Source organism: Vulpes vulpes, chromosome 14, assembly GCF_048418805.1.
Source record: "Vulpes vulpes isolate BD-2025 chromosome 14, VulVul3, whole genome shotgun sequence".
Lineage (NCBI taxonomy): Eukaryota > Metazoa > Chordata > Mammalia > Carnivora > Canidae > Vulpes > Vulpes vulpes.
Window position 1 is genome coordinate 9,913,304 of NC_132793.1, and position 15,788 is coordinate 9,929,091.

A 15,788-nucleotide genomic window follows, 5' to 3' on the forward strand; every position below is an offset into this window, starting at 1 on the left:
GTTTTATGCATATTTTGTAATGTGCACATAACTGTGCAGTAGTCCTAATATGTCCTATGTCTGTCTGCTCAGGGACCAACATGGTTCACAAATATATGTTGTGTATTGGGGAGGTCTCACTGGGGGGACCTGTAACTGGAAGGTATAGAAACCATCGAGGCAGGAGGTTAAATTGTCCTTAAAAAATTGAGGAGGGGGTATTTTTTTTTAAAAGATTTTTTTTATTTATTCATGAGAGACACAGAGAGAGGCAGAGACACAGGCAGAGGGAGAAGCAGGCTCCATGCAGGGAGCCTGACGTGGGACTCAGTCCCGGGTCGAGGAGGGGGTATTTTTAAGAAGCGGACCAAAGCGTAATATATGCGTGTCGATATTTGCAGCGATCTTTTCTGTATAGAGGTTCGTAAAGAACGAACAGTGAAGCTCCATTTCACCCCCCGTCTCGAACCCCATTGCGGTGGGCAGTGACTCGAGGAGTTTAGGGGTTTAGCGTCTCTAGTATTCTTGTGCTGTGTGTAGTTTTGATCTGTGTGAGCGCTGCCTGTCTGCTTTCTGCTGTGCTTGAAAAATATGTATGTGTACCCTCCTCCGCTTTCCTTTCTTGCCTGGGTATGTGACGCTCTGCGTGTCTCTCTGTTACCGCTGTCATTTGTGTGTGTGTGCGTGTGGGTGTTAGAGAAACGGGTGACCCAAGATGCACCATCCTAACTCTTCTTGAGGTCGTGGTTCTCTACCATCGAGCGCATCCGTGGTGGTGAGTCACATTGTAGTTTACAGCATTACATTGTTGTAAGAGAAGATCTCTGAAGGTTTTCCTCTTTCAAAGCTGAAACCCTGTCCTCGTTCCTGCTTCCCTTTCTGCCTCTAGGATGTGACTACTTTAGATTCCTCATACAAGTAGAAGGTCCACAGTATTTACCTTTCTGTGACTGCTGACCTCTGCTGTTTTAAATCCTGGATTTAAGTTTAAATTTCTCTTTCTTGTTCCATCCACTCCAGAGTTACTCTCTGCAGCCTCTTTTTTTTTTCCCATCTCTCCATCCCCCATCCTCGTCCCTCTCTCTCTCTTCCTCTCTCTCCCCCCTTTCTCTTCTCTTCTCTTCTCTTCTCTTCTCTTCTCTTCTCTTCTCTTCTCTTCTCTTCTCTTCTCTTCTCTGCAATTATAGATTCCTTATTCTATAAGGTCCAAAAGGAAAATAGGAAACTAGAATGGGACACCTGTTTAAAACCTCCATAAAGCTAACCACTCATCAACCTCATTTATAGCAAGTGCCATCTTTCATGCCTAAATGGAAAATACACAAAAAGGAGCCCCTCCTGGGAGTGATCCCCAGGAGCCCCAGGTGGGGAGTGTGGAGGGCAGCAGCTCTGGGCAGGCAGAGCCATGTGGGATCGTGTGGGACCGTGTGGGGCCCTTGTGGGGTCATGTGGGATGTCAGCTTCCTCTGCCTTCCCAGGGAGCACCATCATGTACGGGGCCTTGCTGCTGTTTGAGTCCGAGTTTGTGCACATCGTGGCGATCTCCTTCACGTCGCTGATCCTCACGGAGCTGCTGATGGTGGCCCTGACCATCCAGACATGGCACTGGCTCATGACGGTGGCTGAGTTGCTCAGTCTGGCCTGCTACATCGCCTCCCTGGTGTTCCTACACGAATTCATCGGTAAGACCCCTTCCCCCTCCACCCCTGCAGCTAAAGCCTGGAAGTCGGGCTGGGGGATGTGTCACGGGCTCCTGGAGGAAGGCTGGGTTCATCCTGGACTCATCCTGGGCTCTGTGTCCAGCAGGCCTGGGCACTCAGCTGCCCCCATTTTGTGACTGGCGTCCCCTTGGGGCGAGCAGCAGTTGTGAATCAGCTTCCTGGATCGGAGGCTGTCGGACGTGATGTCAGTCGCGTTTCCTTTGAAAAGGACACGGTGTTAACTGGCTTAGAGGGGAGTCCATTCCATTCAACAAAGACCCGGTGGGTTTCTCCAGGGAGCTGGTCACTGCGCCGGGCTCTGGGGGCCTATGGAGAGGTCATGTCCAGGTTTTGCTCATAGGCCTGCAGGATTTGTCCTTCTCATTAGGTTGAAAAACTCCACCTTACCCCGAAAGCATCTCTTATCACTCCTCTTTATTGATCATCAAATGTTCCTTGAAATTTTGGTAAAGGTAAAAGGAACATCCTGTGAGATCTGAAGTCTTGGAGCAGGTTCACACTTGTCCCGAGAGTCAGAATGGGTTTCGTGAGCACCCATGTGTGCTCAGTGGCTGGGGGTGGTAGGCCCTGCCCCCGGGAAGCTGCCATGAGCCGGGTGGGCTCTTAGTGGGGCCATGGCCCGGGCCAGCTGCCTGCTCCCCATCTCATGCTCTGCTACTGCGGAGGACCACGTGCTGTGCTCTCGAGGAACCCTCTGGACTGCGGGCTTGCTGTCATGCAGCAGAAGGGGGCTTCCGAAGCCCCCCACCCAGGGCCACCGCCGTTTCCTGCTTAGCACCGTCTTTAGACCCGACCCCGTAGGGCCTTTGGTGACCATCCCAGAGGCAAAGGGAAACTGTTTTGGGGGTTGGAGTGCTTTCTGCTCTCAGGCGGCTGAGGGCGGGTGGGGTGTACAAAGAAAAGCCCCAGCCGTCAGCATCTGGATCACACACACCTGTAGGAATCGTTTGCGTCCATGGTTTTCTTCCCCTGGTGTTGGAAGCAGCATTTCAGCGGCTGTGGATTCAGCTGCGGAAGCAGGTCAGAGAGGGAGGAGGGAGTGGGGCGAGTCCAGGCCCTGACACAGAGCCGAGGACAGGGACTTGAGCCAGGAGGCCGTGTGTCGGTGACCGGAGACAGCTCTCCCCCGGGATAGCCGTGCCGGCTGCTCCTGAGCCATATACACAGGCCTTCCAGAACATTCCACGTGCTCACCGCCATCTTCCCGTTTGCTTGCAGATGTGTACTTCATCGCCACTTTGTCGTTCTTGTGGAAGGTCTCCGTCATCACTCTGGTCAGCTGTCTGCCCCTGTACGTTCTCAAGTATCTGCGGAGACGGTTCTCCCCGCCCAGCTACTCGAAGCTCACGTCGTAGGCGTGCGCTGGCCCAGGGCACGGCCTCTGCACTCTCCTGGTGGACAGAGATCAAGTTGCGTTTTTATTAACCGCCACCTGCAGATCCTGCAGTAATCGCTAACACGTGCGCGGGGTCCCGACGCCAAGTGGACGGGGAGGTTCCTGGAAGGGGCCCCCGTGGGCCTGCTCGGGCCCCGACGGTTCGGCCTTGAGTGAATGTACATATGTTAAAGCCGGTGGCTCAGCAAATGGAGTTACAAGTGGGTCACTGTGCAAGCTTCCTATGACTTGAATTTTGTTGTCATGTGATAAAAAGTTTCTGTCCAGTTGACGATTGTTAGAGGGGTTTTGGTTTTTGTTTTAAACAATCCCGATGTATGTGTCCTCTTCATGCCTTTCTTGCTCTTAAAAACCCGTTTCAGAGAAATGGTAAAAAGCGCTTGGTATGGACTTGTGGGAAAAGACAGTGACTTTGGTAAACAGTTTATCCGGATAGTAATCTCAAGGTGGACATGCTAAGCGTCCTGTCCGAGGCCGCTCTGCTTACTGAAGCCACACCGGCTTCCTAGGGTGACACGGGGCAAAGGAGAGGAGAGAGAGAGAGAGCGAGAGAAAGAGCGAGCCATAAATCCAGTCTGTTCTCCCTCAGATTCAGCATCTCCAGCACTTGACTTAGCTTCACCTGCCACCTCGTAAAAAGAATTTCAAAGGTGTTATCCCGCTCTGTTCGGACCTGGTAACAATTATAAAGCCTGTGGCTCTCTGAGGACACCCTCAGCCATTTTCAGCAGTTGTTTTAGCAGGAAACGTGCCACTGAACAGCTCCTAAACGTGTCGACAGAGTGATAAGAGACTCAACTAATTCTTTAGACAACGTCGCACATGTGGCTCGGCCCCTCGGAGTGTCCCGAGTGCGAGGTCAGGGATGGGGGTTCCTGCTTCCACAGAAATCTGTTTCCTATCAGGAGGCTGGATGACAAAGGCAGAGGCATCTCACCGTGTCGCTGTTCCTCGTTCATCGGCGGCAGCTTCAGGCAAGGAGCCCCCCGCCCCCCATCGTGGGAGGAGGCCCTGGGGCCGCCGCTCTGGGGGTCTGGGCTCCGGGGCGCTGCCTACGGATTTCAAGGGGGGACCTTGCTGAAAGGCAGCCTGGGGTGGAGAGTCCTCCCCCTGCCAGGACAGAGGACACGCATGTGTGTTTCTTATAAAGCTGTGGCTGCTCGTTTCAGAGGAAGAAGGGAGTTTCAAGCCCCGGACGTGGCAGGGCAAGGATTCTTGGGTTTTCAAGTCACCCGGTGCCGCAGCCACACATGCATGCCATCGGCGCAGTTGGTGTGTGTGCCAGAGCTGACCGTGTTTGAGATCTTGGGTGTGTGATTAATTCCCTCCGCCCTTCAGCATGACGCTTCTCGTGTGCGCTCCAGGGATGGGAGCTCCAGCCTGGCTGCAGGACCAACCTGCCCTGGGGGAGGTGGGGGCGGGCGGAGCAGGAGGTGGTTCCTTGCCTGGGGAGCACTCTCGACATGCTCGTGGGTTTCTGTTGCCCTTTTAAGACTTTATATAAAGAGGACAGTAGGTTTCAGGCACTGGTAGCGGCTGTGACATTGCTTCTGTTTTAAGATTGTGCATTTCCGCAGTGTGTTTGCCTTCCTGGGCCAGTCGTTTCTGCCCAACGGAAAAGACCTACCGAGGATATAAGTTGCAGCGAATGAGTGGTTATTTAGGAATAGGACCCTGGTCCAGAACTCTCAGGAACGTGGAACAGGTGTGACTTCTTTCCCGAGTGATGTTCTGGAGTTTTCAAAGGTAGGGAGGGGTTGCGTCGGGCTCCGAGTTTCACGCTTGCATTGAAGTTGGAAGTCCCATTGCATTCTGAGTTTGCGAAACCCTGAGCCTGCCCTTCTTCACGGGCAGGTGACGGCCCCTGCAGGTCCGTCTTGTGGGACCACGGTTGGGAGATGTGAGACACTCCCAGGAGCTTCAGGGAGGTGGTCACTCTCTGTCCCAAGTCCCACCTTTGATCCAGGTGTGGGAGTTGACTTTTGAGGTCAACGCCTGAGATACCCCGGAAGGAAGGAAGCTTCTCAGAGAGGCCGAAGCTGCCCCTGCCCCCGGAGACTGAAGGAGGCTTGTCTGTGCCATGGAAACCCTCGTTCCGTTGTGCCAGCCGCGCTCTGGTGGAGGCAGTCAGGGGCCAGAGGCGCCCAGACCGCCACGCGGTGGAGCGGCCCGTCCAGGGCAACCTGCTCGCCTCGGCGGCCGGGGGGCCCTCGGGGGGGCCGGAGCCTCCAGTCGTCTGAGAGCACAGGAAGCTTACCCGGGCCCCGCAGACCGACCCCAGTGGAGAAGGGGCGCATGCGCGTGCCATCCTAGGTGTGGGGGAGACACACGCACCCGAGCTAATTTCTAGGAAGCTCCTGAGTTCGTAAACCTTAGGCATCCCGATTCTTTTGGCCTTTTTCTTGGTTTACCAATCTGGAAAGAATTTAGGAAACACCACTGACCCCCCCTCCCCTCCCCTTGGACCTAGGGGCGGTGGGGGGGGACCAAAGTGTCTGACAGCTGATGTAATTTGAGGCCGGACCCCCCACCCCACCCCCCCGGTTCTCAATCCGTGTTCAAACGTTTCTCCTTAAAGCAAAAATGACAAGTCCCCCTGCCCTCCTGACACCACTATGTATTTCTGTCGCAATAAGCACTTTCATTACTTTGTGATGACTCCTAGTCTGTTTCTCGGTGATGGTTGTGTGCGCGTGAGGACAGTGGGATCTCTGTGCGTTCTCCTTTTTCCCTCCTTCCTTCCTCTTACGCAAATGACCAGACAAGCTTCTTCCGTCTTCAGTGATTTCCGATGCCTGACAGTGTTGATCCCAGTTTGGAGGGCGCGCAGGCTCACGTGCGTGTTGCCCGTGGTGCCAGGCGAGACTGGCCGTGCGGACCGAGCTGCCTGGGCGGCCGGCTTGGCCCCGGAGCGAGGAGGGGCACCCCCGGAGCATCTTGACATCGGAGCAAAGCAGCTGTTGGCAGCCACCGGGAGCTGGGATGCTCCCACCGATGGGGTCATTATGTCCAGGTCCCAGGCCAGCTTCCCGTACCAAGTGCAGCAGCGATCTCAGTTACCGACGTCTGCTCCCCCTGCCCTCGGTGTGCTCTCCGCCGAAGGCCGCGGTTACTCTGACAACTTCTGAATGTATTTTGAGTTTTGTGCTCACTGGAAATCGACACGATAATGCCTATTCCTTCTCCGGACTTTTGTTTTTATACTTTGTTTTGTTTTTACTGGGGGTGGGGATGGGAACGCCCTCATGCCTTTACGGGGCAGCATTTTAAACCTCTGCCAAGTCTGCCGATGGGACCTACACGTGCTTCCGCTCTATCCTGTTGAAGGCGAACACCTGTCATCTGTTTTTGATCTTTAATCTTCTGTGTGTGTGTGTGTGTGTGTGTGTGTGTGTGATGTCACCTCCAGTGTTTTGATGCGATACTTGGTTTGCATTAAAATCCCATTAACTCCCAGCTTCGGTTTCGTGGAAAAGCGTACAAGGAGCTTTGTAAATACAACAGATTTTATTTCTCCTCCCTTCCTTGAATGTAAAGCCTCTGATCGTGTACCCTTCTTGGGAAATAATTTCCATTAATGTATGTTCATTATGTCTTTGAATGGACCTGAGATGCACACCGGAGGCCTGAGCTCCTCGCCGTCTGCTCAGGCCACAGCTTCACCTGCCGCTCCGCCCCGGTCACCGCGTGGTCGGAGGTGCCCTCCGTTAACGTCCTGGGCAACGTCAGTGAATCCTGCGTTTGTGGGGGGGTGGGGGGTGGGGGGTGGGGGGAAGGCAGGTGGGGGGTGCGCACACAAAAAGATTTGTGACTAATTTATTATTTTGTTGCGATGGGGCTGACTGTTAACTCTCCTAGGAGTCCGGGCCTGCCTCATGAGTAGGTCTCTCTACGTGTGATCCTCACCAGGACAGCGTTTTGTCATTAGAGGGAAGCTCTGGTCCAGGATGCTTTAATTTAGCAGGGACTCCCAGATGATTTAAATTCTCGATCCTGTGATGATACACATGTGATCCTGCGTGTTTCTGAGCGGTTCTCCTTTCATTGTCTGCCAGCCTGGCCCGTTGCTGTTGCCCAATAAAGCTTGTGTACTTTATGCCTTTGGGGATCATTTTAATTTGTGTGGAAACATGAATTCTGGTGTCAAAATGAAGGCTTTTCTTTTATTCTAATGCTTCTAGTTTTGTGTGTATCTCATAGTACACAAAGTGTGAATAACTTTTTCTCCAGTTATTTCGATTTTTGGCAAAAAAAACAAAACAACAAAACCCAAACCCATGCCTTGTTTATCATTCTGTACTGTTGTCTATTCCAGACATGTCAGCATTTCAGAAGGTGATCCGATACAAATAGGAAAAAGGGGAACGTTTTAGAAGATCCATTTTTTGTTTGTTTTTACACCTAGTCCTTGATCAGTTTAGATACCTTTTGAAAAAAATGATAGATTTGGGAAAGCAGTCACCTGTGTTTTAGGCAGAGGAGGTTTGTAGGCTGTTGTGCAGGAAGCAGAGGACGTGTTTTGTAAATCTTCCTCGGTGCTCCTCAGCTGGGGGTGCCCACGATCCTTTTCCTGAACCCCGACTTGTCAAAGCAGCCAGCCAGAGGCTGTGAAATTCCATGGGCGCGCAGACACCGCTCCCTGCTCGCCACTAGGGGGAACTTGAGATCGAAAGACCTTTATGTTTCCTGTTTTCAACCCCGGGAAGGTCCACCAGCCCGGCTGCTCTGTTCGAGACGCTGCTTTCATAGCTCAAAACTGATTTCATGGCCAACGTCTCTGTTAAAAACAGACATTTCTTTTTATGTTGTTGACCAGACTATTTTGCTGGACTTCGCTTAAACACACACACACACACACACACACACACGCACACACGGGTTGGAAGGGGTGGTGGTGGTGGTGGTGGGAGATGAATATTTATTTGATCTTGGATATTTGTATTCTTGAATATTTGGCAGCCGGGAAGACTTGCCCTACTCCTTATTCAGGCTAATAAGGTTTTGAGACGAAATGTTCCAACACCCCAAGTACTTTAACTGTTTTTGTTATGAAACGTTTCAGGGTGACATGAAGCCCTGCGGTATTTGCGAGGAGATCTATAAATGATGGATTTGCTCACCTCAAAATAGAACTGCAGTCGCTCCAAACTTTCCAGAAGTCGAGCACAGTAACAGAATTCATTCAGGACTTGCTAATTTCCTACTTGAAATGGGTTACATAACAAGAACGGTCCCGCCTTCGGGCCTCGCAAAACTACCCATGTAGTGATGGTGAAATGTATCATTAAAAGCTAGAAATAGCTTTGCTAAACTCTGGGGAAAAAAAAGAGGAGGTTTTTTTTTTTTTTTCCCCCTGATAGCTCCCCCTCTCCTTCACCCAAACATTGCATAATGTTAAAAAAAGTCAACTCTTTCCGTGGGATTTAATTTCATTCTCCATGTGGCTGCGGTTGGAGGGGTAACTTCAGCATTTTGGGGGCTGGCAGATTTTTGGAGGATCACGCATCCCCGGATCGGTTTCCATTCGAGGCCATAGCAGACAAATACGCCCGATTCTGGGGTGCCCCTTTCCCTCCTGCCCCCCCTCTGGTGGATGCGTTCTCTATAACGTAGCGTCTTTGCAGAGAGGAATGTCAAAGCCAAGCCACCCCTCAGCCTTCCGTGTTGAGGTTTGGACTTTGAAGTGCATTCCCCGCTAAGATTTGGGGTAATTGAATCATACTGTGAAGTCACTGGCTCCGCAACCTGCGCCTGACGGCGGGGCAGGCCCTGTTTCTTCGAACTCAGCCTGCAGGTTCTCTTTGCTCACGCCGGGAGCTTGGTGTTCCGAGCCTCTGCGGTCCATTTTCAAGAGGTTCTTAAGAGCAAAGCATTTTCTTTTCTTTTCTTGGGTCCAGATACGCCCAGGAATATTTTTCAACTTTCAAGATTGCAGAATCCTGAAAGAGTAAGGGGGCCAGGGGTTATATGGAATACACTGACTTTTTTGGTCATTCATTTACCATTTACTGAGCACCTACTATATGTTGGGTGCTGACCGGAGGGTATTGATCAGGTAAGACTGGAGAAAGTGATGGAGGGAGGGAAGCGCCCTTCAGGGATGGGCCCACTGAAGCAGAAGCCTGAAGGATGGAGAGGAGGGAGTTGTGGCAAGGTCTGGCAGAAGCCACATTTGTGCAGTGCAAAGGCCCTGGGGTTGGAAAGTCTGGGTATGTGAGAGGTGCAGAAGGAGGGGCATATGGCTAGAGTGCTAAGACCAAGGGGGAGCATAGAGGAGATGAGAGCAGGGACATAGGTCAGGCCTGCAGACCATGGCATTCAGGCTAAGGAGCCCTGAGACCTGAGCAAGCGTTATTCAAGTTTGCCCGCTGTGCTTGAACTGCGTCTGCAAGGCCCTGTTTCACTGCCTCACTGACCCATCCCTGCTTGATCTCATTTCCACTTCTGTGGTCTGCAAAGACTCTGGGGAGACCCACCCCTCCCGTTGGAATCAACCCACTCTCATCCCTGATATTTCTTGTGATTTTATTGGCATAAGCGGCCCTATTAAATAAAGGGAAGACGAAGCTGGTCCTTGGATGAAATTCTTGCTTTTCCAGCAAATACTACCAAGGCCTTCTGTTCTGCTTGGGGTGTAGTTGGCGGCTGTTCATTCGCGAGTCCTGGAAAGCAGGCCACCTAAGAAGTGGGAGGTGAGTCTGGGAGGAGAACAGGTAGAGAAAAACCCAACTGGGTCACATTCTTCAAAGCTGCCACATTTCCAGAATATGCCCGCTTGGGTCTGATTTCGAAGAGGAAGGCTTTTGCAGTCATGAACTGCGTGCGGGAGCCCAGGCTGTGTTCAAATTCCTCCCGAAGAAAGAAGGAATAACGAGAACAGGCTGTGGAAAAGAATGTAGTTAGTGTCTTAAAGATGGGCAAATATTCATTCTCATTTGTCCTTTTATGTGAAACAGATTTTTAAAAAGGCAATTGGAGTAGTTAATGACATCCAGAGCCCTGTTGATTCAAGTGGGGTTGGGGGTGGGGGCTTAAATTGGCCCAAACGATTAATCAGACCCAAAGAAAGAGGTGAGTTGCTCCGGAATTCTTCAGAGACGGGGCCAATAATTAGAGTGTAAGATGCTACTCTCTATGCACATAACTTAGCATAATTTTCTTAGGCAGCTCATCACCAGCAGAATTAGAGAAAATCAGACCAGGAAAAACCCGCTAGCCAGGCTGACTTGTGCAGACGTGGAGACTTTTGCTCCAAAATGGCTTCATGCTTGAGGAACACACCAAGAGAAAGCGCTGCCTTTCTTCTGGGCCCCAGTGGGAGCGAGACTAGACATGAATGCAGTGCCGTTTTAGGGAATGTGCTGGAATTGGGGCGCCGGGCAGCCCAGGGAAACATGCCATGGACCCAGCTGGAACAGAGACAGATTTGAACACCAGTTCCCATACTTACTGAGTGACAGGGGGCCAATTCCTTACATTCTCTGAGCTCAGTTCCTCACCTGTTCTTAGGGGATCGGCCACGAGGCCTACAGTCCTGGCTGCAGGTGCAGACTGAAGCGGCAGCTACACCTCCCATCGACACCTCTGAGCAAAGGGTGGGCTGCACGTGGAGGGAGGCATCTTCGCTCCCAGACTGGGGCACACGTTTTCTTCAAACACGGAGGTCACCCAACTGGAGAGATTCCTCGCGTGAGTTCAGATCTTGGGCGCAGAGGCAATATCTCACCCCGAGTCTTTGCACTGGCCTTTGCTGAGCTCAAAGGCAATGTCCACCCTGGGTCCCATTCTCCCAGCAGTGCTCTGCGTGGGAAGCAAACCTGCCTGCATGGCGCTGGGCTGGCCTGAGCATCCCTAGGGACGCTCACACGCCTTCGGAGCAGGGGGTAGATGTAGCCAAAGGAGAAAGGGGACTTCCCAAAGCCTCCACTACTGGGTGATTTGGAAGACAAAATGAGAACAAGTCACTCAATGGCCAGTTGTTTAACATCTCTCTCTCTCTCTCTCTCTCTCTCATGGAAGCAAATTCATTATTGTAATAGAGTAGAAGGCAAATTTTGCTTGAATTGTAAAAAAAAAAAAAAACAAACACAAGGCCTGGGCAATGTGTTGGGGGGAAGGGCAGCTGGTGCCCATGGAGGCGACGCCTCTTCACTGGCTCTGCTCTTCAGGCATCTAAGGGACAGCTTGGGAGGCACTGACTTCTGGTTTCATCCTGAGCCAAGCCAGCCCAGGCCCAGGCCCATGGTTAGGGCTCAGTAAAAACTGAGGTTTTATTTTTTAATTTTTATTGTGGTGAAATATACATAACATGAAATTGACCATTTGAACCATTTTTGAACGTCTAACTCAGGGCCATTGAGTCATTCATCGAGTGTTAAGAGAAGGTTCCAGAAGATTCAGGAACCTGACTAGAAAAAGCAGGCCTTGCCTTATCACAGTCTTTAAGGGTTGCAAAGTGCTTCCCCACCTACCCCTCACGATCCTGGGAGGCAGGTGCTATCATCCCCATTTTGGAGGTGAGAAAAGCGTCACAGGGAGGCTGAACGTGGGTCAGACCCACATAGAAGCACCAGTGCTAGGCACCATTCACGACACCCAAAAAGCAGAAATGTCCAGCAGTCGATGAATACACAAACAAGGTGTGGCGGAGCCATGCAATGGGACACGGTTCCACCACAAAGAGGAGTGAAGTGTGCTACGTGCCGCAGCATGCATGAGAGAACACGGTGCTCAGTGCAAGAAGCCAGACACTACGGGCCACGTACCGTATGGCTCCATTTCTATGAAATATCCAGAAAAGGCCAATCTATAGAGACAGAAGGTTGATTCATGGTTGCCTAGGGATGGAGCAAATAGGGGGAGCAAGGGGGTGACTGCTGATGGGTAGAGGGTTTCTTTTTGGGGTGATGAGAAAACATGTTCTGAAGTTAGACACGTGGTTGCACAAGTGAAAATAACACGGAGACCCATTGAACCGTGTGCTTTAAATGGGTGAACTGTATGGTGTGTAACTTCTATCACAACAACTCTGTTCTGCCTGGGGGCTGTATCGTCTCTGCATTCTGCACCAGCACACACGGGGGGCCCAGCCTCTCCACGTCTTCGCGGGCACTTGGCCTTGTCCGCGGTTTTGCTCTAGCCATCCTAGCAGGCTTTCATTGTACGTTCCCAGCCGCTGATAACATCGGACGTCTTTGCGTGCGCTTGGTTGCTGCTCACATACCTTCTCTGGCGAGGTGTTCATGCCTTTTGCCCAATTTTTAAAGTTACCTTGTTTTCTTACTGTTGACTTCTGAGAGCTCTTTATATGTTCTGGATACAAAGCTATTGCCGAACATGTGATTTGAAACGTTTCCCCCACCTGCAGCTCAGCATTTCATTCTCTTTATTGCCAGCCTTTCTACTGCTAGCCCCTCTGGTGGGTGCATTGCGGCATCTCATTGTGGTTCGAATTTGCATCACATCATGTCTTAGTTTGGCTTGTGGAGTCTTGGGTCAACAGCATCTCTGGCTACATGCATAGTGCTTTATATTTGGAATCTTTCTTTCTTTTTTTCTTTCTTTCTTTCTTTCTTTCTTTCTTTCTTTCTTTCTTTCTATTATATTTATTTGACAGAGAGCTCAAGCAGGGGGAGTAGCAGGCGGAGGAAGAAGCAGGCCCGCCACCGAGCAGGGACCCTGATGTGGGGCTCCATCCCAGGACCTTGGGATCATGGCCTGAGCTGAAGGCAGATGCTTCACTGACTGAGCCACCCAGGTGCCCTTATTCAGAATCTTTCTGAAGAGGGGAGACTTGGAATCTTCTGTACAAGCAAGGCTTTAAGAGATTCAGTAACTTGGGGCGCCTAGGTGGCTCATTGGTTGGGTATCTACCTTCGGCTCAGATTGTGATCCCAGGGTCCTGGTTTTGAGTCCTATGTCAGGCTCCCTGCATGGAGCCTGCTTCTCCCTCTGCCTGTGTCTCTGCCTCTCTCTCTCTATGTCTCTCATGAATAAATAAATACAATCTTAAAAAAAAAAAAAGAGAGAGAGAGAGAGATTTGGTAACTGGCCCAAGGCTGTGCAGCACTAGATGACGGGCAGGGCAAGGATGGGAGCCCGGCCCTGTTGTCTCTCTGTTGAGCTGTGATCTGCTTGGAGCCTTGGCTTCAAGGCTCCTGATAAAAGCACCCGCTTCACATCTCCCCAGCAAGCCGCATTCCTTCATGGCATGTCACGAGAGGTTGAGAAATGCCAACAAAGATGACGAACACAAGCCCCATCGATGTGACTCTCATCACCCCAAGGTCCCTCCTTCCCTGACATGGCAGTTCCCTGGGAACTGCCACATTCTCTAGCTGCTCTCATTGTGGCTGTTCCCACCTTCTAATTATGAGCAGAGTCAGCCCTGGGGGAGGGGGGCAGAGGCCTTGAGCTGTGAGTCATCGCGGGGATGTCGTCACCAGTGGGGGGTGCGGGGAGAGAGAGCCCCTGAACTGTCTGGAGGCACCATTCAGTATCCACGGCTGTGTATTCATCAAGTGCCCGCTGGGTGCCAGGCAGCTTCTAGGCCCTGTGCTCAGACGTCCCTTCTCAGAGAGCCCTTCGCTCTCTGCCCCATATAATGTTCCAACCCTGTCACCCCCTAGCCCCTCACCCAGCCGTATTTGTCCTCAGCCACCTAGCACTGTTCAAGCACTGTTTTCAGTCCTGCCCATGGAAATGCATGCTCTGTGAGGGCAGGGCCGGGATTATTTGCTGTTCTAGAAACTTCAAAAAAAGGTCCCATAGAGTGGGTGTTCAATAAATATGAGATGAACAAATGAATTAAATGAGTGAGGTAAGTGCATTCATTTCACGGTGATGAATACCATAATGAATTTAAATCAGGGTGCCATTGGGGGGACTGACCAGAGTGAGGTGGGGAATGTGTGTCCTTGAATATCAGGTGGATTTAGAGCTTGGATCTGAAAGACGAAGGGAGCCAGCATTGACAGATGTGAGGAAACAGCATTCAGCGCAGAGGAAATAGCATGTGCAAATGCCCTGGGGCAGGAAGGGTTCAGTGTATTGAGGAACAGAAAGAAGAGAAGGCCACCTGGTGCTGCTAAGTGGCAGAAACTGAGCACCGTCTAGCAGGAAGGCATCTGTTTACCAGCTCCCCCTCTCCCTGGCCTATCTCCATCATACCAGAGCTCACTGTCATCTGACCTTTTCAGGTTGGTTTTGAGAGTGGACCCACTGTGTGTCACGTTGAGAGACTCAGGATCCCAGGCTCATGGATTCCCAGAGCCAGAGAGGTCAGGGAAGTGGCTCATACCCCAGACCACACTGCCCCAACTATGACTGATCTTTTTCTCCTAGTCCAGGGCTGTGGCTTTTGGTAGCTGGATCAACCCATGAGAAAGCTCTTCTAATTCTCGAGAGAATCCCCCCAGGGCTCAGGAAATGCCTCTCAAAAGAGAAACTTCTGAGAGCCATGTGGCTTCCAAATGGGGGCATGTATGCCATGTCACAGTCACTTCCACTTGTGTTATCTGAGTCCTCGTTGTAACCGTGTCGGGGAAGCGAAATTAAACTCCCCTAACAGATAAGGAGGGCGGGACACACTTCAGTTCCAGACCTGGCAACTCGTTAGCCACGGAAGGCCTTGCACTCGGAGCCTGAGAGCTCGTATCTGTGCCATGGGCGTGGGTCTGTGTGCGTGACGGGCCCCAGCACGCAGAGCCCTCGGGTACCAGTGACAGCTCTGTGCTTGCACACAGCCCAGTCAGGCCTGGCGACGTCAAGCAGGAGGACGTTGGGGGAGTTTGCTGCCAGCATGAGGCACTTGGGCTCGGAACCGCCGAAAACCAGGGCAGCTGGGGATGTGGTCGCAGGAGCGAATCCACCTCCAGGCAGGTCCGGGCAGCTTGGTCCGTCGCCTCCAGCCGTCCTGTCGCCCCTCCAAGCCCCTCCTTCTCCCGGCACTCCGAAGTCCTGGCGGGAGACTCTCTGGGGCTCAGTGTGGGTCACAGCGGGGCACGTTGGCCAACAGTTTCCCCAGACTGCCCGCGTGGGGAGGAGGTGATGCTCCCCCCCCATCCCTGGGGACCGTGGCTGTGTTCCGGGGCATTAAGGGCAAAGGGATGCGCAAATGGATGCTCGGCGGCCAAGGAAGAGCTCAGGTTCCCTGCAGCAGCCGGGTTGGCTTTGCCGCTGCGCAACCCGCTCGGGGCCTCCCCCTCCAGGCCCTGCTCCTACGCTGCCAGACGACGGCACGGAGTCCAGCTCTGAGTCTGGGGCAAGTCTGGAGAAACGGGGACATCTCTTTTGGGCCATGCCTCTCCATCAGCTCGGAGAACGTGGCCTGCCCTTCCCTCTTCCACGCCATTGGCCAGCAGCGGGGCCACGCCCACTCCCGGGCCAATCACCGGCAAGGGGCGGGGCGATAAAGACCAATCAGATTGGAGCCCCGCTCCTCCTGCAGCCGGGGTCCCACGGGGCTCCTCCAGGCTGGTCCTCTCCAGGGTGGTGGTGGCTTCTGTCCCACAGAATTCTCTGGGATGGTAGAGTTTGCACACGGGGTGTCTTTCTGGGCCTGGAGGGGGTGTCCGTGAAGGTCGCGCCGTGGAGCACCTCCTAGGGAGGAGGCCATCTGTGTGTGTCCCCCGCCCCGCAGGTAGCTCAGGTGCTGCAGGCATCCAATGACCCCACGACGTGCCAAAGCCAGC

General features: G+C 52.4%; 1 protein-coding gene across 3 annotated transcripts in view; it reads left to right on the top strand.

Annotated features, from left to right (window-relative positions):
* The window catches only part of ATP9A (ATPase phospholipid transporting 9A (putative)), a 130,236-nt gene extending 123,044 nt beyond the window's left edge, over window positions 1-7,192 (top strand). For all 3 annotated transcript variants that reach the window (XM_072735560.1, XM_026014704.2, XM_072735561.1), the window contains exons 27-28: window positions 1,458-1,661; window positions 2,919-7,192. In XM_072735560.1, the coding sequence (XP_072591661.1) occupies window positions 1,458-1,661; window positions 2,919-3,055 (341 nt within the window). In that variant the 3' untranslated portion in view covers window positions 3,056-7,192. The remainder of the gene's footprint in view (window positions 1-1,457; window positions 1,662-2,918) is intronic.
* Window positions 7,193-15,788: the final 8,596 nt, after the last annotated feature.